This window comes from Pavona decussata, unplaced genomic scaffold, assembly GCF_977016875.1.
Source record: "Pavona decussata unplaced genomic scaffold, jaPavDecu1.1 SCAFFOLD_83, whole genome shotgun sequence".
NCBI classification, from domain to species: domain Eukaryota; kingdom Metazoa; phylum Cnidaria; class Anthozoa; order Scleractinia; family Agariciidae; genus Pavona; species Pavona decussata.
The window spans coordinates 1,470,179-1,493,866 of NW_028145501.1; the positions used below are offsets into that span (position 1 = coordinate 1,470,179).

The window sequence follows — 23,688 nt, forward strand, 5'->3', positions numbered from 1 at the left end:
CTCTTGTTCTATCTTGGATGAGAGCTCAAAGATTATAAGTTTCTTTCTTTTTTTTAAAAATACAGTCAGGAGCTTATGGTACAGTCAAACCTCCGCTAACGGACACTTCCCGTAGGCGGTCACCTCTCGTAAGCGGACACTTTTTCTGGCCCCAAGGGTTTCCATTTACGGGAGGCTCGACTGTATTAAAATCGTAAAATGATTCAGTAAACTCCGAAAACGTCGATCCAGTCCGCTGCTCGATCAATGCGGACCGTGTCCAGCCACTACTTGGAGCCTGGGAGCCTCGTAATCATGAATCTCAGATAGAGGATTTCCTATCGAAAGTGAAAGTGACGGTGGTGGAAAGCGCGCACGACGAAAGGGTTCTATCTTTTCACACATTTCAGGGCCTATAGATGTTTCAGTTATGGTCTAGTATGAGATGAAAAGATTCCTGGTACACTCTAAATCATATCATAACAGAAATCGAATGCACTGTAAATAATGCTTTGGAGCTACAGGTAAGCTAAATTTAGCTTGTTAGTTCTTAAAAATTCTGCAGGCCAGACGAATTCAAATCTTGCAACAGACCAATCGATTCTTTTCTATAGTGAAGTTTAGAATCCACTTAATTAACTTGAAGCCAGTTAAAAGACATTTCGATTGGTATATGCCTTTCGAAAAGTTTGCGAAGGTTTAGCGTGCATGCAGGTGCTTTTAGACAACCTCATCTGCTGAACAACATTAATAATACACCTGCCAACTCTCACGCATTATGCGTGAGTCTCACGCCTGCGGACTATCTTTGGCACCAAGGACAATTTCTCACGCCTGACTCGCAAATCCGGACGAGTTATTCTAAAAAAAAATTAATTTCATTTCAGATTTAAATGTATTATTTCTTTGCTCTTCAGGGACTTGCCAGAAATTTGCAGGGGGGGGGGGGGGGGGAGGAGGGGTGAAGATTTTCAGTGGGGCAATGAAAATAAAATGAACCTTTCAAGGAAGGGGATTAAAGTGTCCCAAACCTCCCTTGGAACTCGTCCTAAAATTCCATGACCATCCCCTGGATAAATAGAACATCCAAATTCTATATACAGTGGTAAAAGGAAAACGATTCAGTACTTTTAATTAAAAGCAAACGTGAATTTAAACCTGTGTATAAACAGTTGTATACAAAGGCAATCAATTCCATCATCATTCCATACTGGATATTAAAACACATTTCATGTCATGCGGGTATAAGGGTTGTAATAATAGCGTCGGTTTAGTAACGAAAGGCGAAGGTAAACGGTACAGACAAGAATCAGAACTCAAACAACAATCACAGAGTGTATTCAATATGGCGACCGCATTACAAAGGTTCTTGCCATGTGACTTGCGCGCGCATACATTGTTAACAAAGATCGCATGACAGATTAGGCAACAATAACAAACAAAACAAAATAAGATTAAAGTTCAAGACAAGTCAAGTCTATTCAACATCCTCCGGGGGCGCGCGGATGCATCTCGCCCAATTTGAGATTCTCCTCATAGCCTCAGTAGTTGCAGCTCGTCTCGGTCTAGTGGGCGGAACTGCGGCAGGTTGCTGTTCAGGACGGTCATGCGACGCAACACTAGGGACAGTGGTAGTTGTGGTGATTTCAAGTGGGTACAGTTTAGTCACTGGTCGGTTGGTGTACCCGGTACTTGTGCGAATGTGCGCTGCCCGGACAAGGCCATCACTTCCCCTAATCAGATTCTCTATAACAGCTAGCTTCCAGGTTGACCTAGGACCCTCGTTATGGACCAACACAACGTCTCCTGACTTGATCGACTGCTCATTGGTCCCAGTTGTTCTGTGGAATTCGCGAAGAGAGGTAAGGTACTCGTGTCTCCATCTGTTCCAGAAACGTTCAAGGATACGGGCTTGTGTTGTTACACGTTGCCTCATGTCAGATGCACTTCCATAGGGATCAGATGGATCATCGTCAGCAACAGGGTAGGGCAATGAGGTAATTCTTCTTCCGTGTAGAAGATGTGAGGGTGTTAATGGTTCTTCGTCTGCAGAATCGCTGGATACATAGGTGATAGGGCGATCATTTAGAATGGCTTCCACTTCAACGGTGAGTGTTTGGAGCTCTGTTAGTGTGACAGATGTCTTGCCAAGTGTCTTCTTTATGGCTCTCTTTGTCAGTCCGATGAGTCGTTCCCAGAAGCCTCCGTACCAGGGGGCACGTTTAGGGATAAACTTCCACTCGACACCTTGTCGGCTGAACTGTTCCTTTAGTGAAGGAGATTGGAATAGCTCATTGAGTGTTTCTGCAGAAGCGAGGTAGGTAGAGGCATTGTCAGATATCATGTGATGTGGAAGAGATCTGCGACTTGAGAATCGCCGGAAGGCTTGAAGAAAACTTTTCTCTGAGAGGTCACTGACTACTTCCAAATGTACTGCCCTGGTGACAGTGCAGGTGAAGAGACAGATGTAGCTCTTGGTAACACCATTTTCTGATCGCACATAAAGGGGTCCCGTGAAGTCTACTCCAGTTACTGAAAAGGGTGTCGCTTCTTGGACTCTCAGTTTGGGTAAGGGCGCAGGATCCGGAGCTCTGAAGGCTGTTCCTTCCACCTTGCGACAGGTCACACAGCGGTGAAGAAGCTTCCTTACATACTGGCGTGCTGCAGTTATCCAGAAGTTTTGGCGTAGCGACGTCACTACCGCGTTGACACCAGAGTGGAGTTGCTTCCTGTGGGCTTCGTATACGACCAGTGCTGTGAAAGGGTGGTTGGGTGGAAGCAGGTAGGGAAATTTTGCTGAATCCGTAAGTGGAGCATTATGTATCCTCCCCCCACAACGAAGAAAGCCGTCAGAATCGAGGAACAAGCGAAGCTGTCTCACTAAGGTTAGACGAGTACTTGAATTGGACCGTAGATTAGCAATCTCATCTGCATAAATTAGCGCTTGAGAGTTCTGGATCCATTTGCGTTGGGCTGTTTTCCTCTCTTGGACAGATGGTGGACCCACTGTTTTTGCTGCAGGGTTTTGCAAGTTCTTCACAAACCGTAGAACGTATGCTGTCACAGCGAGCAAGCTGGAGAGAGTGCTAAATCTGGACACATCAATGAGATTGTGGATGCCTGGCTGCTTCTCCACTAGATCTGTCTGAGTAGTACCATCGGTCATGGTCACTGTATTGTTGACTGCGGTGTCAGTGTCTTCCACATGAGTGATATTGGAGAGTTGCAGATGAAGAGTCGTTGAGTAATTCCAAGATGGCCATTGCTCGACGAATGGTAACCATTGGGGACCATGTAGCCAAAGAGAGGAAGTGCGAAGCTGTGTGGCATTGATCCCACGAGTAAGCATGTCAGCAGGATTGTCATGAGTTGGACAATGACTCCAGACAGTAACAGGGAACAGCTTCTTGATCTCTTGGGTGCGGTTTGCCGTAAACTGCTTTAGGGGTTTCGCGCTGTGTAACCAGTGGAGGACTATCTCGCTGTCGGACCACAACTTGACTGTAAGGTTGGGAAATCTTGAATGGAGGGCTCCTGATACAAAGTGGGCTAGTCTTGCACAGATCGATGCTGCCATGAGTTCTAACTGGGGAAGTGTCAGTTCCTTCAAAGGGGCAACACGCGACTTCGACATGACGAATGAGGAATGGTGATCATTAGAGATGAAGGCGACTGCTCCATATGCCTTGGGGCTGGCGTCAGCAAACACATGTAGGTAGATGGGTTGTGCTTCGGTCTGCATTTGTGGGAAGAAGCACCTTGGCAAGACTAGTTTGTTAGCCTCTTGAATATCTCGGGCAATATCGTTCCACTTGGCTTCGAGGTCTGCCGGAAGTGGTTCGTCCCATTCAAGTTTCCTCTGCCATAGCTCTTGGATCAGGAGTTTGGCTTTCACGGTTACAGGAGATAAGTGTCCCAAAGGATCATAGATTCTTGAGGAGAGTTGTAACACATCACGTTTGGAGACAGGTCGACTTGATTGAGGGGCTATCTCCTTAGGAACAAGATAGAGGGTGTCATGGAATGGATCCCATCGCAAACCGAGAATGTTTACAACAGTGTTTGTGTCAGCTGTTTGATCCTTCTTGGTTTGTTCACAAAGTAATGGGCTATTTGATGCCCACGAGCGCAAGTTAAAGTTGGCTGCGGACATGATGGATCTTGACTCTTGGTAATAGTGTAAGATGTCAGTTTCATGGTCACGTCCTGAAATGACATTGTCCACATACATATTGTTCTTCATGTCCTTGGCCACAGGTGAGGTGTAGTTTTCCAGGTGATGATGCAGTGTAGCATGTAACATGAAGGGGGAACTTGTTGAACCAAACAGGACCGTCTTGAAACGAAAGACTTGAAATTCACTTTCTGGATTGGTGGTGTCTGACAACCAGAAGAATCTGGTAAAGTCCCGGTCACCTTCGTCAAGACCGACATGGAGAAAGGCCTTCTCGATATCAGTGGACAGGCCATAGGTGAAGTTACGAAATCTGATGATGATGGAGCACATATCAGTTAGGAATGGAGGGCCAACCACAAGACAGTCGTTCAAGCTTGGAGAGTTGGTTGAGGAACGGTAGCTGCAATCGAAAACAACTCTGATGGGTGTGGTAGCTGACTCTTTCTTGACTGCATGATGCGGTAAATAATGTGCTCTATCCAGGCTAGTCACATTGTCAACCCTTTCAATAAATCCACGCTTCTCGTGTTCTTCGATTATCTCGCCATAGGATCTGAGGAGGTTGGGTGTCTGAGCAATGCGACGTACCATAGCGCGTGTACGGTGAGCGCAGTTACCATAGTTGGATGGTAGTGGGGGAGAATCTACTTTCCATGGAAATTTGGCATTGTAGCTGCCATCAGACATTCTTGTGATTGATGAACTCTGGAAGTGTTGTAGGAAGGATTCATGTTCATCCGTCTCTGTAGGTGGTGAGATGCCGAGAGACTCCAAGGACCAGAAATGCTCAAGGTCACGTTCTACCTCCATTGTGGAAGACAGTGTTTGTAGCAGGTTGACAACGGTATCAGTGTGATTCACAGAGTTAGTCTGTAGTGGGCCAGAGACAAGGTAACCGAGTTTCGATTCTACAGCAGTTGGGCCTTGACCACGGATGACAGTGTCCTTCACTATGTCCCAATAGTGGTCCGCACCAATAAGGAGGGAGATCTCAAAGTTCTCGTCTGACGTCACAGGGTGAGCGAGTTTAAGACCCCTTAGGTGGGGTACGGTATGGAGCTGTTGACGGAAACGGTTCTGAAGTGGTGTGGCGATCTGTTCAACCACAAGGACACGCAGTGGTATTTGCTCTCCACAAACGGTGACAATGTTGATGTTGGCGACAGGTAAGTGTCTGCTGGATGATGAGTGTGCACCAAAGGCTGACAGGGCAATAGATTCTTTCTCAGTGTAACGTACGCCCAGTTGATTAGCTAGGGTCTGGGTGATAAAGGAGCGTTGTGCACCCTCGTCGAAGAGGATGTTAGCCTCACAGTGAGTAAGGTCATGGCCAACAGTTGCTATGGCGGTTTTCAAGAGTGCGAGTTGACCATGGTTGACTGTACTGTTTGCTGGATTAATCGGGGCAAGAGAGGCATGTACTTGAGAGGGTAGTTCTCCCGTAGAAGTTTGAGGACTGTGAGCAGGAGCAGTGCCCCTCATAGTCTGAGGGCTGGTGGGGGGATTGGTGGGACCCAAACAGAGGCTTGTGTGATGTTTTCCCTTACATTTATGGCAACGGAATCTTGACTGGCACACGGAAGACTTATGGTTTCCAAGACAGTTGAAACAGTGTCCGAGACTCTTAACCCTTGCCCATCTCTCCCGAGGATCCGTGATTACTTGACAGTTGTAGGAGGGGTGGGGACCTTTGCAGTAGAGACAACTTTTGGGTGCTGGGTTATTCTGTTTCCCGGTATGTGGGTGTTTCCCTTGTGTTTGAGTGAGGAAAGAACCAGTAACTGTAGGGGAGCCTCCATAGGGTGGGTCATTAAGTTGGACACCTGCTTCAAGGATTCGAATTTCCTTTACAATGGCTTCTCTCAGCTCCTGGAACTTCCATTCAGGGTTGTCATGTTCACGAGCTAAGTTCCTTCTCAACTCATGTGGTAGTTTTCCTAGGATAATTGGGACAAGGAGATCCCCGAAGGTTTCGTGTGACCTCCCAAGAGATTCCAGACCTCTGACATGATTCTCCATAGTGTCATAAAACAGTTGCAGGCTTGAAAGTTGATTGGTGGGGTTTGGTATGTCTAGGAGAGCTTGCATGTGGGCACTAATTATCTTGCTGGGTTGCCCAAAACGTTCCTTGAGAAGTTTAATAGCCTGTTCATAATTATTGTTGCTAAGTGGGAAACCAGCTATGGCTCTTGAAGCATCCCCCACTAGTTGGGCCTTTAGGTAACTAAACTTCTGCACTCCCCCCAGAGCAGTGTGGGAATGAACTGCTGCATCAAATGAGTCCCAAAATGTGAACCAGTTGAGGGGGTTGCCTGAGAAAGTAGGTAAATTTAGCTTGGGAAGACGGCTAGTGTGGTTAGCATTCACTTGAGGGACCAGTGGCGGTGACTGCGTGTTCAGGGGTGGTTGAGGGTTCAGTAGGGTTGTATTAGTAACAGAGGTACTTTCTTGAATCCCTGAAGAGCCAGCATTTGTAGGGTCGAGTGGTACGAGTGGTGTTTCATTGTTCGCCATTTGGGGAGATTCTTGGAGGGTAGCAGGGGAAGGAGACTGATTAGAATTCTTATCAGTTACCGTCAAGTGAATAAATCTACTTATCTGGCTGGATGTCTCTTGTATCTCATCATGAATTTCCTCCGTCTCAAAAATTTCGTGCTCGAGGTCTTTCGGTTCATCGATGAGGGCTGCGATTTTTTCATCAAGTCCCTTGAGGATGGAATTCTTCCGTGTAAGTTGTTCAATGATGCTATTTAGCGAGGTGACATCCATTTCGGTGGGTTTCTCCTTCTTCATAAGATCCTTTGCCTTGTTTAGGGTCTTCGTTAAATGAGCTCGATATCCCGCACGAGAAGAGATAAGTTTCGGTAGCGTTTCCGTCATTCTGAGTCGTACTATCCTGGTCTCGGCACCAAAAATGTCATGCGGGTATAAGGGTTGTAATAATAGCGTCGGTTTAGTAACGAAAGGCGAAGGTAAACGGTACAGACAAGAATCAGAACTCAAACAACAATCACAGAGTGTATTCAATATGGCGACCGCATTACAAAGGTTCTTGCCATGTGACTTGCGCGCGCATACATTGTTAACAAAGATCGCATGACAGATTAGGCAACAATAACAAACAAAACAAAATAAGATTAAAGTTCAAGACAAGTCAAGTCTATTCAACATTTCAAGCCAACTGAAACCTTTCAATATTTATTTTATTAGCTTCGCCAACTTAATATAGATATTTACATAAACAAAACAAAAAATGTAAATACACGCATTTTTCCTCTAGCCACCCATCAGGAGTCAAAAAATGATTCGTTAAGGGTGAAGCCCTAAGACTCCTACAAAGGAACTCCTCAAAAACAACATTTGAGGAAAATATATTAAAAAAATTAATCACGACTCCTTGCTGGACTGGCTACACAAATAATCTGTCGTGATTGAAAAATTTTAATCAGATGTCAAATTTACAGAAAGGTAATCGGCATTGAAGCAAAAAGACAACACCCCCCATTTAATATGGCCTTTCGTAACACAATATCAACCATCAGTGCCCAGCCTCAAACATGTTTTAATGAGAAAATGGCACTTAATACAAAACCAGCCTTTCCAACAAGAAATCTCCAAAGAGCCACCACTAAGTTCTTTATAAAAAGGAAAATATCTATTTATATATGACACGCTTGTCAGAGCAAAAATATAAAAAGAGGTTACACAAATGTTTCCATTGTTAGAAGTTGTGCAGGCCTGTCACCCTTGCTATTTCCTAACTCTATTATGAGGGAATGAGCACCCTAAAAAAGAAACAGTTGCTTTACATCCGATATGCATTTGACAAGAGACTGTTCACTGTGGCTGCAAAAGACGTTATCAAGCAACATATGGCATTTACCATGAGTGAGACTGAGGATGATGATAGTGATGGTGGGCATGACTATGATGATGATGATGATGATGATGATGGCAATGGTGATAATAATGTTGAGGATGATCCTGATGGTAGCACTTTTGATAGTGATGCTGTTAGAGTTAAGAGAGATCTGTTCTTCTGAGTGATTTAACAATAAATTGGATGTGCAAAAGCAAGATGTGAGCTGCTTTATAAGTTGGGTAGTTGCATTTATACTTTCAGTAGCTTGTCTTTTCAAATAATTGCATGCCTTGATTTTTAGACATAATTTGTTATCTTGTAAAACATGATATTTTAAAGCATCCCTTTACCATCATGGTGGTCTAATTTCTTGTGACCCTCCCTCTTTTCCTGTCATTTTTTTTCATAACCCTCCCTTTTGAAGGGCTCAAAAAACTGTGACCCTCCCCTGTTTTCCGCCCCCCTTCCCCCCTGCTAATTTCTGACAAGTCCCTCATAACAATCGCAAAAGCTTTCAAATGTCTACAATCTGTTCGAATCGTAAGTGTTCAAAGGTCGTCCGAATATCTTTGGACATTTTCGGCAACGTTCGGAAGTCTTCGGATGCGGCTCGGACGTTTTCGGAAATCCCGGTCATGACAAGACAAAAATCTCACACATTTGACTCAGAAAAAGTTGGCAGGTATATAATTATTTAGCAAAGCTTTACAAGAAATTGGCTCTTATTGCATGCAGACTATGTAAAAGCTTTTAAAATAGAACACAAGTCATCAAGCTACTTTTTATAATTAATTAATCTATGAAAATGTTTACATATAGTACTGTAAATCCAATCTGTTGTATTTTCTTTTTCTTTTAGTGTTTTGCCAATTTTATGCGAGTACAGTATTTACTATTTTAAAATTAACAATTAAAGAAGCCTCAACTGTGCTCTGGGCATGTTCTGTTGTAAAGCACGCAAGAAGTGGCTAGAGCATGAAAGAAGTGTAGGGGGAAACACGAGACATAGTCGAGTATTTCTCTCTACTTCTTGAGTGCTCTAATAAGTTGCTTCCTAAGTGCCTTACAACAGAACAGAGCACAGTTGAGGCTTCTTTATCTGTTTTATGGTAAAGGATTCTTTTATTCCCCCCGCATTCACCCTCATTTTCAAAACAAACTTCATTTTCGGCAGATGTGGCGTCTGGCAGCATGTATCTGTACTCAATAAAATAAAATAAGCTAGCTTATCACAATCCTTGTTAGAATATTTCAAATGATTTGATTGGTTGAACAACACGAAAGCTGTCAGACATGTCAAAACAAGGCATCAAAGTTTACAAACTTTGCTCAGTTTGAATGTAACGCCAGCAGCGTCACCGCTTCTTCAGTTTTCCCATTTAAAAATCAGGATGGAAAAGTAAAATGTTCTTTGAAATCTGGTTGATTTGTGGCTCATGAAAATCTGGGCGTCATTAACATGGCAATTTGAAAACAAACCGCTTAAAGCTTTCGCTCTGTAATAAACCAACTGCTGCGCTGTGTTTTGTGAATGAACAACAGTCAAATTCATGGGAGCAAGAGGAGTGCTCAAACTGTTGACACCTCAAGCAGTTTAAGGCCTGGGTTTGAAGGGTGTTCAGAAATTATGAATGATCCCCTCTATCTTCGGTTTCTCTGCCTAGAACAGGATGAAATTTTCCCTGAATATTAAACTTAATGTTTTCTTTTGCCTTAACGTATAATTTTGATCACGTGACACAACACGTGACCAAAAAATGAGAATTTCGTAAATCGGCGATATGGCGGCAAATTTTCTTTATAAAGATAACTGAATTAGTGTTTCCGAAGCAGATTTTAAATATTTAACTTCCTACGTTTGGAATGACTGTCCTTAAGTTTTTAAATTGGAGAAATTAACGATCAAAGGTTGAATTGTGGACTAAAAAATGACCTTTGCCCTGATAATTTTTTTTCTGGAGAACAATGGACGATCATTCCAAACGTGAAGCGATGGAGATATTTAATCTTTATTAGAAACGCGTTTTTGTTTGATGTTATCTCTTAAAACCGTCGCCTACCTGTCAAATCTTTGCTTTTTTCACAAAAATGATCACGTGACATGTCACGTGATCTATAGCACTACTTATTATGCTTAGAAATTTTCAGAATGATGAGATCTTTTTATCTTCCAAATTTCAGTTCAGTGCCATTGAATTTGTTAAAGTTATCGAGAATAAATCGTTTTTCCTCTTAAAAGCCCTTGACCCAGGCCTTAAACTGCTTGAGACCGTTGGGAAAACTGGGCTGCTGTGACTGCTGTTGCCTCCCACTCAATGCTCTGGAGAGGATATTTGAACAAGCTGTTAGTTGTCCACTCGAAGGGTGGCTGGGCATTGTATAAATTTCTGCAGCTTGCTTCACTGCGGTGAGCGGAGTTGGCCGTGATTCGGAGTGATAGAACTTGCACCAAAAATGTAAGGATCTTGTAAGCTTTTAAAATTGTGTATTCGCTAGCTAATTAAATTTTCAGTTTTCTCATTTTTTTCGTTTGATCTTTTTGTATGAGAATATAGCTAACGAGCGTTTACGGGATCTTTTAACACTGTTTTTAAGCTTGTGACATTTTTACATCTTTCGTTCTAAAACTTGACCTGTCCATTTTATGTTATCTTTGGTGTTTTTCGTCTCTGCCTTCGATGTAATTTCGTCAATCTCTGTTTGTTTATGTTTCTACTTGGATCTGTGTTTTAGTCGCTAACCCTTTTCGGAAACTTCACTTTCAATCACCGTGTTCTTTGTACTGTTTTTTACCTTGTATGCGCACAGGATGGTCTACATGTATGTCCATTAAAGCTAAGAGCTAGTTTTCGTTTTATAGGTTTTAAAAGACGTCTGGATCGAAAAATAATAATAATAAATGAATAAATAAATAAATAAAACCGAGAGAGAAGTCCAGGAATTTCACAAACGGGCTGATGGCGTGACATCTTTGCTTCGTGCATCTGTACTCTGATAAAGCACCCTGTTTCAACCAATCAGCGCGCGCGTTATATTAAAACTTTATTATAACAAGTTATAATCAAAGATTAAGGAATGCATAAAATTTTGATGATCTCAATCCCAGGCTCTCTCTCTTTTGTGATGTCATCTGCCCCTGCAAAAAAATCTGCGGGGGATGCCAGGTGGGCATCCCAAGAATCAACGTTGTCCCATACAATCTCGACTCCAATCAGTGTTAGGGGTGTGTTCTTCCTATGTGGAACGCAATTAGTTATTTGCTTATCTATGTACAGGTAGTTATGTGGCCTTGTAAGTGAAAAACCCGGCAGATTTGCGCACAGCCCCACACGTCAATTATACATGCATCACTGTCATCCCTCTTACACAAAGAACAAGAATGAATAGAGTTTGAGTCACAAAATGTATGCATAATTAATTTATGCGGCTGTGTGGAAATCTTTCTAAAAACCCTTGTAGGGAGTAAAATTAAGTATGTACCATACCTTATCATCATGGTTTTCATGAATTTTTGTGGTAGGAGGGTTCTTAATGGTGAATGGGTGAACACCACTCATTAATTTGTCTCATTTGGATTCGCTATAAATCTCTCCAAAGGTAGGTCAGCTTCCGGCTTCTAATACTAATAGAACCTCTGCCTAATACAATTAAGGCCAAGATGTCCACACAGCCCCTAGGACATATTATATACATTTTGCGACTCAAATTCTATTCATTGAAAGTGGTTCATATATAATTAGTTCATGGGGCTGGGTTGAAATCTTGCCCAGTTAAGTTTGGCTATGGCACATGAAGCAATTGACTCAGACAGCATGTATTGCCTAATTTTATCATGTTTGACTCTGGTGTGACCTTGAAGTGACAGCCCATTCAAATGTCATACTCTCTGTCTTGTCTTTGCCAAACCAAACTTGTGAGTGCATGCATGTCAAGGGTTGATTATCAAGAGTTGGGTCTTTGTGATGGAATTAAGCATTGATCCATTCAAGGGAAAATAGCAATGCTAGGGTCCGTCCATGTGGGCCTCTTACAGCTGTAGGCTTGAGTGAGACAGTTTACATACATGTACATATTTATACATCATAATTATAGCATGTAAACAGCACTCATGCATAGCTGAGGAGTAATAGAGGGTGTTTTATAACTTAAAAACTTTCCTAATGCTCTTGGTGTTTTTTTAAGTTTGCTTCTTTGTCTTTTTTTTTTACCACTTATCATAAGGAATTAATTTTTTGTGACATACCCTTTGCTTGATAGGATTACTTAGTGAGTGTTCCTATGGCTACCGCTCTTCCATCTGCAGCAGACAGTACATTACGTGCCACTGATGAAAAGGCTAATTTTCAGCGACTAACTCGGCTTCTGGTGTGTGGAGGAATTACACTTTTGAGAGAAGTGTTTGACTCCATTCATCCACCCTTGAACCTTCCTTTAAAGCTGGGTGATCCTGTAATTAAGGCACAGCTGCAGAAGCTAAGAAACCGAAATGTCATCAACCAATCAGAGTGGTCTCTTCTCTACCCATCCCCAGGAGTGTATGGAAACTCGACTGAATTTGACATTACACTGATTTTGAAACTGTTCAGAAACATTTGCAACCTCACCCCACCTTTCACTGGCTGGGACAATTTGCCAAACAGCACAGACCTTTCTCCTGAAGCAGACTTGGCGCGCATTAAATTTTATCGCAATGAGGTTTATGGCCATAGCAAGAACGTGGAGATTTCTGATACCGAGTTTGTTCACCTTTGGAGAGAAATCAGTGCGGCTTTGTTGAGAATTGCTGGAAGCTTGAGTGTTGCAAAGAAAGATGAGTGGAAAAAGTCAATTGACAAGTTTCGACATGATCCTTTAACACCAGATTGAGGGTTGTCCAATACTGTCAAATAGATTCCAGTCGTATCCCCATGCTTTCCATCGGAAAACCGGAAGTCTATTGGTGAAAAGTCTTTCCAAGAGTAGGTGATCCATTGGACACGAATAGATTCCACTGGAAAAGTATATTCTCTATTCATTAGTGACTTAGAATAATTTGCACTCATGTTGTATGTGGGGGTTGAAAGTCGTTCCGATGGAGTCCATCGGATCCATTGGACACGAATAGATTCCACTGGAAAACTATATTTTCTATTCGTGAGAGACTTAGAAAAATTCCCACTCATGTTTGTACGAGGGGGTTGAAAGAAGTTCCGATGGAGTCCATCGGATCCATTGGACACGAATAGATTCCAGTGGAAAAGCATATTTTCTATTCGTGATTTGCACTTATGTTGTACGAGGGGGTTGAAAGTCGTTCCGAAGGAGTCCATCGGATCCATCGGACACGAATAGACTCCACTGGAAAAGCATATTTTCTATTCGTGAGATACTTAGAATACTTTCCACGCGTGCTGTACGAGGGGGTTGAAAGTCGTTCCGATGGAGTCCATCGGATCCATCGGACACGAATAGATTCCACTGGAAAAGCATATTTTCTGTTCGTGATTTCATTCATGTTGTACGTGGGGGTTGAAAGTCGTTCCGATGGAGTCTATCGGATCCATCGGATTCGAATAGATTCCACTGGAAAAGCATATTTTCTATTCGTGATTGCATTCATGTTGTACGTGGGGGTTGAAAGTCGTTCCGATGGAGTCCATCGGATCCATCGGACACGAATAGATTCCACTGGAAAAGCATATTTTCTATTCGTGATTTGCACTCATGTTGTACGTGGGGGTTGAAAGTCGTTCCGATGGAGTCCATCGGATCCATCGGATTCGAATAGATTCCACTGGAAAAGCATATTTTCTATTCGTGAGAGACTTAGAATAATTTCCACATTTCCACTTATGTGTACGGGGGGGTTGAAAGTCGTTCCGATGGAGTCCATCGGATCCATCGGACACGAATAGATTCCACTGGAAAAGCATATTTTCTATTCGTGATTTGCACTCATGTTGTACGAGGGGGTTGAAAGTCGTTCCGATGGAGTCCATCGGATCCATCGGATTCGAATAGATTCCACTGGAAAAGCATATTTTCTATTCGTGAGAAACTTAGAATAATTTCCACATCTCCACTTATGTGTACGAGGGGGTTGAAAGTCGTTCCGATGGAGTCCATGGGATCCATCGGACACAAATAGATTCCATCGGAAAAGCATATTTTCTATTCGTAAGAGACTTAAAAATAATTTGCACTCGTGTTGTACGAGGGGGTTGAAAGTCGTTCCGATTAAGTCCATCGGCTCCATTGGACACGAATAGATGCTACTGGAAAAGTAAATATCTTCATTCGTGAGAGACTGAGACACGAATAGATTCTTAGTATCAGAGGTGGTAATGAGCTCGCCGCGAGGCCGCTCGGACGATGCATGGTATGTTGTCTCTTGTTTTCAGCTAAGTGAGGCAAACGAGAGTCTGTTGCAATGAAGAGTGGCGTAAGAGGTCGTGAAGATGGGGTATATGTAAAATTGTGGCATCACTTGATGCGGCCAGTGTAGATTGATCACACGCTGGTCCTCGGCGCGGCGTAGTTCATGTCGTAAAGCATACGCACATTTTAGATCATGGATAACGGGTATCGGTTGGGAATGATGGTGTCATTCGTCTTCAGTAGGATTTTGGTTTCTAGTGACTTATTATATTCTGGTATTCGTTACAACGCTAAAGTGAGCCTTGCACAGATTAACCGAGTGTACTGCAGATGGACTTCTGTTCAGGAGTCACACGGAAGTAGCCAGCACGATTTGGAATGAGGAGATCTTCGCTAACAAAACTTCGACCGCTAGCGCCGATGGTTTTCAGTAGAGGTTTGACATCTCTTGTACACGCTGCTAATGGTATAATAGTATTTCCTATACCGACTTGGTCACAAGGAGAGTCCTGAGAATGAAAAGAACAGCTCACTAAAATACTCATGTTTTCAAAAGCATTCGACTACTTTGTTTACGTGCTGTTCAGTGAAAACACTGGCTCAAATTACATGACGTGACAAAACGACAACAGGAATTGAAATTATTCGCTCAGTCGGTAAAAAAAAAATGGCGGGAAAATGTATTCTGATTTTCCCGATTTAGGCCGACTGAAATGCCCAATTGTGCGAAAGAATTTGGAGTTTCCAATCTAACTTTTGCTAAACATTAAACATGGATGGCTAAACTGTGCAAACACCGCTTTTCGTTAAAATTCTATCCACGCAGATGCTAGACAATGTTTTTTGAAAAGAGCTTAAAATTTTCGAATCCTCCAAAAGCCACACCAGACGAACATTTGCACATTAACCAAAGACATAAAATATATCCTAAATCATTCATCTTGTACATGTGTTTTTATTGAATGTCAAACATTTTATATAAATCGTAAGAACGCTAAAAAGCGGTAAGACGTAGGTGAAATAACTTACGCAAGTTACCCTAAATCTGAAGTTATTTTCTTATGCAAATTAGCCAGAAACAAGGGGGGTGGTCAAAATCGCATGAAAATAAGTCAGTTCTTTTTAAAAGGGAATATTTTTTAATCTTATCCGAAAGGTAATCTGTGCTAGGAATTTGAAAGGAATCGGCCGACCTTGAAAATATCTCCTATGGCATTTATGACAAAAAGTAGACTAGAGAAACCAGCGTAATTTTCCAAATACCCTGGCATGTTTAGTGCTGTCAGTGCTTGTCTATCGCTACCTGACCCCGTTCTTTTTGATACGCTGTTGTTATGGTGACTAACAAAATGGCTGATTTTATAATAAATCGATGCACTTTTTGATCTTTGATGGCAACCAAAGAGTGCGTGCGCATGTCGATATCGGTACCCATGCTCCCGCAACCTTTGCAGTCAAAACAAGGCTTTTTATTTCTCTTGAGACTTCTACATGCATGGCCGCCCGAGGGAGAAAGGACTATTCACGATTTGCATACCGATGTCAGTATCCAAAGAATCGAAACTGGTAAATAAAAAAGGGACACCCATCGAAACCCTCTGTGTTAACAACCGCCCTTGAATTTGTACCCTTACCGATCATCGGCAAACCAGTCATGAACTTTAAATAGGACTTATTTGACATGTGTAGCATGATAATTCGACTCAGCTTATGTGGAGCGTAACTGCCAGTCTCAACTTCGGGCTCGGGGGACACAGGGCTTTAAATTCATGCACGTAGCGTGCTTGTATGGTTTCATGAATTGAGAACGAGTAAAGTCATACCGACGTGCTCGTTTCGATTCATCACTTTAAGAAAGACTTATGTTACGTATGTGTTGCGTTCTAGTCTCCAATTAGGGCTTAAAACACAAGTTATGTTACATGTAAAGCGTGCTTATACCGACTCAGAGCTTTAAGAACGAGTTATATGTTACATGCATGTGTAGCGCCGCTGCTCGTCTCGACTTAGGGCTTTAAGAACGAGTGATGTTATGTGTATAGCGTGCTTGTATCGGCCCATGGTCTTAAGAACGAGTTACGTTACATGTAAAGCGTGCATGTATCGACTCACGGCTTTAAGAACGAGTTATGTGACATGTGTAGCGTGCTTGTATCGACTCACGGCTTTAAAAACGAGTTATGTTACATGTGTAGCGTGCTTGTATCGACTCACGGCTTTAAGAACGAGTTATGTTACACGGTAGCGTGCTTGTATCGACTCACGGCTTTAAGAACGAGTTATGTTACATGTGTAGCGTGCTAGTTTTGGCTCATGGCACGACTAGACTTCCGGAGATTCCATCGGAATCGATTATTTCCAATGGATCCGATGGACTCCATCGGAATCGATGTATTTCCAATGGTTCCGATGGACTCCATCGGACGACTTTCCAACCCTCCCAATTGTTTTGTTTACACTTCCGGTTTCATCTCATGACCAGAATTCCGGTGACCCAAGTGAAGTCGACTGTACTTCCGGTTTTATTGTGCGACTGGACTCCATCGGAAACCAGGTTTTGTCCACTGGAATCTAGTTGAGAGTATTGGACATGACTGACCAGATTCAGCGCAATCCCTGGCGGAACTTCAGTCTTGGTACAAGAAAGACATGGATCTTAAAGATATGTTGGAGAAACAGGATATCAAGCAGCAGCAACAAATGAATGTCATCATTGATATCCTTAATGAAATTAAGTCTAAACAGTGTGAATCATTTGGTAACTCAGGCCAATTACCCACTGCCTCACACCTAGAAGAAGCTGGACAACAGACTGGCAGTGTGTGCATACCTATATCACCAGAACAACTGCAGGCAGAAGAAGCAGCAGGCTCACAAACAAATCAGCAGATTTCCTCTCCTGACAATGTTGATATATGGCATGTCATCTTATCATTTAAGAATGCTTTCAAATCACTGGTAGAATACTTAAGAAAAAAGCTCGGTGTTGATGTTGAGGACAGCAGACTAGGAAGTCTGATAATAACAGTTTCATGCATTTCATCGCAAGTGCTTGAGGGACTGTGGGAAGATTACCAAAGTAGCCACCTAAACAAAGTTGTCCAAGAAACACTTGTAACAGCAGAAGTTTTAAAAGAGCTTGGTCTTAGTGAGCTGAAACTCAAAACCACCATTTCCGTTGAGGAGTACAAGGCCTGCAAAGAGCAGTTAACACAGGGATTAGGTGAGCCTGACTTTTTTTTTTTTCCATTGCAAGTTTATTCTAAGTAAAACATAACTTGCAATACTCACGTTTCTTACTATTAAACAATACCACGCGCATTTATCTCCCTTCCCTGTTATTTATTAAAACTACAAGTTACGTATTAAATATCAGTGAAAATTAAAGAGCACAGTAAGTGGCATTCTGAAGGTAAATAATACATATTTATACATCTTGTCAACTGATCATGAGATGAAAGAATTCTTTTGATAAAGAATAAAAATAAAATTCAAAATCTTTCCAAAAAAGTTTCGAGTATATGCAGTCGAAAAGAAGGTGTAACAGGGTTTCCGGTTCAGATTTACAAAAGGAACATTTATTGTCCTGTAATAAATCCTTTCTTATGTAATCTGGTGTAAGTGTATAGTAATTACATACACTGTATGAAGAGTTAAGGACCTTGTATTGAAAGGCCTTAACATAAGGCTCGGAACACACAATATGAGGTAAAATATTAAACACTTTTTGTACATGTAATTGATCTTTGCTTAAATTAAAATCATGTTCCAAAATTAATGAATGTTAAGAAAATTTTGCTTTTTTGCTTATAAACAGTGTGTAATAGTCTTTTGATTTTTTCCTTACTGACTCATTTAATATCATAATTTAAGCAGGTTTAATATCTGTAAAGGCTATTCCTATTAGGTTTGTGGGGCTACTGTACTTTAATTTATCAAAAAATGCCTTTTTGCAGCCAAATTAAAAATTGTTAGTCAATTAATTTAATAATTTCTTAAAGCAGAAAAATGAAATCTGAAAATTTTCACAAGATATTGAGAAATATATTAATTTTCTTGAATAAAAGTTAATTAATTAGCCACCTAGGTGTCATGTTACCTCCAAAAGGTCTGAATTCCCCACTGACCTTTTCATGGCAAACAGGTTCAGTCATCCAGAAGCGTCTTTACATCTTATTAGAATTTTTTGTTTGCATTCAATTAAGTGTCATGCTGTCAAAAATTCTTGTTGGAAAAGGAGCAATTTTCTTGTCATGAAACATTCACAAACCAGACCTAGGCAGAGCGATACAAAGTTGTTCACATGTAACCTCATCGCTATAAATATAATATCTTGTTATCCTGTTGCCTAAGCTCTCTCATGAAAGTGAAAGCCTAAACTTTCTTACCGTGCTACCTCAATCATCCACACCGTTTTAGAAATTCCACTCTGGCAAACGTGTTTGAAAAAGTTGTGTTTTTGCTGACCGTACACCAGAAACATGAAGACGGAAGGCCAATCCATCGTATCCGTTTTGTTTTGTTTTGGAATTGCAAAGCTTTTTCGTTGTTTAAAAATATTCTATCCACACATAGCATTTTTTAATCGTATTTGTCGGTCCTCAAGTATCCGTTCTCGTTTGAAAGTGCAGACGTTTTTTTTTGTGTTCTTGTCTATCATACACAGGTATCCAATGAAAATGGTCTCCAAAAAGGGAACTTTTTTTTCCTTTTCCAGTTGTCCACACGAGAAAACAAACGTGTCAGGAAAAGTTGCATTTCAGTCGTCGTTTTCACGGAATGCGTGAAAATGGAAGGCCACCCTGGTGAAAATCTTTCAAGGATCTTTAAGGATCCTTAAAGATCTGCATGAGGATCTTTATGAGGATCTTAATAAAGATCTTCAAGGATCTTTGAAAAGATCCTCAAGGATCCTTCATTTTCTTGCCAAGATCCTCAATGATCTTTAAGGATCCTCTTAGGATCTTCAAAGATCCTCAAGGATCTTTAAGGATCCTCTAAGGATCTTCAAAGATCCAAAAAGATCTTTCAAAGATCCTCAAGAATCTTTAAGGATCCTCCCAAGATCTTTCAAAGATCCTCAAGAATCTTTAAGGATCCTCCTAAGATCTTGCAAAGATCCTCAAGGATCTTTGAGGATCCTCCCAAGATCTTTCAAAGATCCTAAAGAATCTTTGAAGATCCTTAGAGGATCCTTAAGGTGATTCCGCTGAAAAAGAAGGACTATTAAAAATTTTCTAAGACTTGGTCCAGTTCATGACTATGTTATGAGCATTACAAAAATGCAATAAAAAATGGGGGTCACCTTGCTCGTTTTTGTGCAACCTGGATGGCTATTATAGTAAATAGATGACCCACGAGGTTTATATTAGGAACGCTAGTAATCAGAAGAGGGGACTATCATTTCTAGAAAAATTAATTTCTTGCACTAAAATATCGAAGCAGTTCAACAAAATTTACTTTAATCTTACACAACAAACTATTTTCATTGAACTGGAATTAAGATTATGAAAGAAATTAAAGATTTTGCTGCGTGTGCACGTAAGCAGCACTACCTAAATACGTGCTTTTTAAAGCATTCAAATAAAAATATCTCAAAGTAGAGTATTTAACTTTTCTTTAAATCACGATATATAGTGGTCAACCATATGACATTTAAATTGATGCATTAAAAAATGGGGGTCACCGTGCTCGTTTAGAAGAAAAGGACCATTTATTTTCCTGCAGAGCTTAACCTCAAGGAAATCCCGTAATGTTGTGCGTGCGCGCGCTAAATGACGCGAAAAATTATGCGCAGCAAGGATGCGCAATGCAATTCAACGGAATCACCTTAAAGATCCTTGAGGATTTTTGAAGATCCTTAGAGGATCCTTAAAGATCCTTGAGGATCTTGGCAAGAAAATGAAGGATCCTTGAGGATCTTTTCAAAGATCCTTGAAGATCTTTATTAAGATCCTCATGCAGATCCTCCCAAGATCTTGCAAAGATCCTCCTAAGATCTTGCAAAGATCCTCATTAAGTATCCTTAAATAATCTTATCAAGATTCTTAATAAGAAATAAGAATTTTACAAGAACCTTACAAGATCTTGTCAAAAGATTCGTATATCTTGTATGATTAAAAGATTCTTATTCTTATTCAGCTCTTACAAGATCTCACAAGATTCTTTCAAAGATCTTACAAGATCTTATAAGATTCCTACCAAAATCTTAAAAGATTTTAATATAAGATTCTTACCAAGATCTTGCAAGGTCTTATAAGTTTCTTACCAAGATCTTGAAATTGTCACGATCTTACCAAAAAGGGCCAAGATTTGATTTTGTTTTCCAAGCAAGCTGCAAAATAGGGAAAAAAACCGTGGAGTGTATATATTTTTTATTTTCTTTGGATTGCCCTGACATTTCTGGCAATGACCTACAATGGTTCATTCAAATAACCTAGAATCATGTGTTCCTGAGAGTTTGATCAAAGCTTGCTTAAAATGCAAAACCTACACATACCTGGATATGCTTCTAGCACTTCAATTCAAAGGCTGAGGCATTGTCAAACCATAACCAACAAGAAAAACTGTAAGTGTGATAACCGTTTATTGATAAATCTTAGCTATTCATGTGAAATAAATTTATCACAACAATCTTCAAAGTTAACATGGAAACTTTCATCTACAATGCCATTATGGCTTTTTTTACAAGGCATAAGATTGTATTCAAGTTCTTGTGATGCATGCTCACAAGATCAACAGCACTATTCTAATATATTGTAATTCACAAAAGAGTGACAGAAACAAACCTTTACCAACAAATGTTCCCTAGACTAGGACAAAGTTCTACATGTAACTTTTTCTTTCATTTGCATCAATTAATGAAGCACTTATAATAATCTATTTGACTTAATTAACCTGGCAGCTTTAAAGCCTTTCTCAACAATCCTGAGACTTATTATTTGCCAGTATTATTTTCCCAAGAAAGAAGCAACCTAACAGAGTGTACATATGAATAAGAGCTTGGTTTCCACTGGTACAATAATGTTCTTTAGTGTTAGTGTAAAATAAACAGATATATAAAAATAAAAAAATAACATTAAAAAACATAACAAAAAAAGCCAATAAGTCCTTCCAGTTACATGTTAAAAGCAAGAAAACATGAAAGCTTGAAATTATCCTGTACGGCCCCTGTGGAGAAAAAAAGAAAAATAATTAAAACCAAAAATAAAAACCAAGATATCATTTTTTTTACGCTATTTCCCTTGCTAAAAAAAGCTACATGTACATATGTACCAATATTAGAACAATAATAATTTATTAACTAAGGTTTAGTGTATGCCCCCATTGGTCAAGTCACCATCTACTATTTGCCTCTGAGCAAATGCTGACAGCAGCTTACTATTGGCATCAAAATGTTGAAACACTGTTTGTTACAAGTGTCTCCCTACCTCTTCCTCCTCCTAAGTAAAGTCCAATGAAAGCAATGACGATGTGCATGCCAATTTGCTCAAACAACATTGACCCAAAGGAAAGGGGAGTAGCGTTTCAACAGCTATTGAGAGTTGTTGTAGACTTTCCACTCAGGCCAGTGGGCCAGTAATTTATACTGTTTGGGAGCAGAGTCTTTCAACTTTTCAGTGAAAAGAATGGCACCAACATACAAGAGATACTCAGTGAAGCAACTAAAAACAATTGTTTTTCAAATGTTGGAGATGGAATGTACATGCAGCTGGATTAAGCCATAACCCACTGAAGAGCAGGATTACATCATCATTGTGTGAACTGAAAATTAAGATCACTGTCTCTTAAACAGCTTTAAAGTGACACATGAATGCCACTTTTCAGTTTATGTTTTGAGAGTTTCTCTGAGCCAATTAAAAATTCCAGAGTGTAGGCTGAACCATTTACAATGTGTGAAATATTACCATTCTTAATGCAGCTTTGACATGTTCATTAAAGCCTATTATAAGAAAAAATGATTGCATTGATCAAAAACAATAAAGGATTGTTACTTAGTGTTCCCTTTATATTGCTTGCTGTTTTCAACTATGAAATCAAAAACTGATCAAATACTGCCATTATGCAAGTTACATGTACAAACTTTTATTTAGCCGAGTAGAAGTAGCAGAAGTCATGATCCACAACAAAATTAAATCAGTCAAAATAGACTCCAACTATCATAATTACAAGTGACTTTATTGAGCAGGATTTGGTGACTTGACGCTGAAGCTGCAGTTTTGAGTCTGACAACCTTGACAACAAAATGGAGACAGGATCGAGATGAAAATCTACCGTCAAACAGAAAATTGTGCACTTTTAATCAGTTCTTCTGAGTGATCACAGTGACCACTAAGATGCCTTTAACTTTTTAGACAATGTTACAGTGAGCTTCTCACCAGTAACAATTTTGTTAGTTGCTGCCTTCAGTCGTACACTCCATGCACGAAGATCGTAAACTAATCTTCACGCCAAATCAAGATCTATGACTCAAGTCTTCAGCTTATACCAACTCTGTCATGATATTAACCTGGCTACGAATGACTCCGTAACAACGTTTGCAAAAGCTTCATATAAAAACTAAATAGGGAATGACCACCTCAATAATCTTCAAGAAGCAGATGTGCATGCACGTTGTCTATAATTCGCTTAGACGATCGCACATTTTCGTGCAGTCTTTCACAAAATAATTGGTGTCGAAACTTACCTCTTTCTAAAAAGTGGTTGTCCACAGTTTGCTACTTGAAGCCATCATTTTTCTAGCGTAGCAGAGGCAAAATCCAGAGGAAATGTGTGCTGTATAGATTTGAATCCCGCCTGAAATCCCTGAAATCTGAAATCTAATGACAAATCTAATGTGAAACGGTCTTTCTCCGAGCCTGCAGTGGCATAACTGCTGACCAAAATGGTACCCAGTCTTCGCAGTCTCAATGAAATCCAAGATGGCTGCCGGTGTTGCTGTGATTCCACGTTTTTCCACGTTTTCTTGCTCATTTTAAAAGCTAACATTATGCATGGAAGTCGAAGAGATTATGATTCAAAGCATTTTTGTTCTTTTTGGCATTAAATGGAGTTGAGATTCATCAAAGAAAGTTTGTAAGTAATAGTGTTTTTGCAAGTGAGTTTCAGTGTAGGACCGTGCATTTAGTTTTTTTTATGCAAATACAATCTGTAAACTGCACACTGTAAGTCGTAACAGTCATATTTTTTAAGCATTTGTTTAGAAACACACATGTCTACATTGCGTCTATCAACTTAGAACACTGAAGGAAACAGTATTAAGATGTACAAGATGTCACAACAAACAACTAGTAAATTTTATTGTTAATAATGC

The 23,688-nt window shown here is 40.5% G+C and overlaps 2 protein-coding genes and 1 long non-coding RNA gene across 4 annotated transcripts in view; 1 reads left to right on the plus strand and 2 right to left on the minus strand.

Annotated features, from left to right (window-relative positions):
* The first annotated feature begins 344 nt into the window (after window positions 1–344).
* Window positions 345–23,688, plus strand: part of LOC146475766 (uncharacterized) — a 52,513-nt gene continuing 29,169 nt past the window's right edge. The window contains exons 1-2 of the mRNA XM_085115517.1: window positions 345–503; window positions 11,539–11,615. The gene's annotated coding sequence lies outside the window, so the exon portion shown is untranslated. The remainder of the gene's footprint in view (window positions 504–11,538; window positions 11,616–23,688) is intronic.
* LOC146475767 (uncharacterized) lies at window positions 1,457–7,323 on the minus strand. The gene has a single exon (XM_085115358.1). The coding sequence runs from the start codon at window positions 7,034–7,036 to the stop codon at window positions 1,457–1,459; it is 5,580 nt and encodes a 1,859-aa protein (XP_084971484.1). The 5' UTR covers window positions 7,037–7,323.
* LOC146475768 (uncharacterized) lies at window positions 20,944–23,638 on the minus strand. 2 transcript variants are annotated; one of them, XR_014865836.1, is made up of 3 exons: window positions 23,203–23,638; window positions 23,062–23,171; window positions 20,944–21,545 (listed from the first exon to the last, which is right to left on the minus strand). It is a non-coding gene; the product is annotated as an uncharacterized LOC146475768 (long non-coding RNA). The 2 variants fall into 2 exon arrangements; XR_014865835.1 differs by lacking the exon at window positions 23,203–23,638 and having other exon boundaries at window positions 23,062–23,176.

What these genes read in the sequence shown, in the direction of transcription:
- LOC146475767 (XM_085115358.1), bottom strand. Translation starts at nt 7,036, where the DNA reads ATGACGGAAACGCTACCGAAACTTATCTCTTCTCGTGCGGGATATCGA.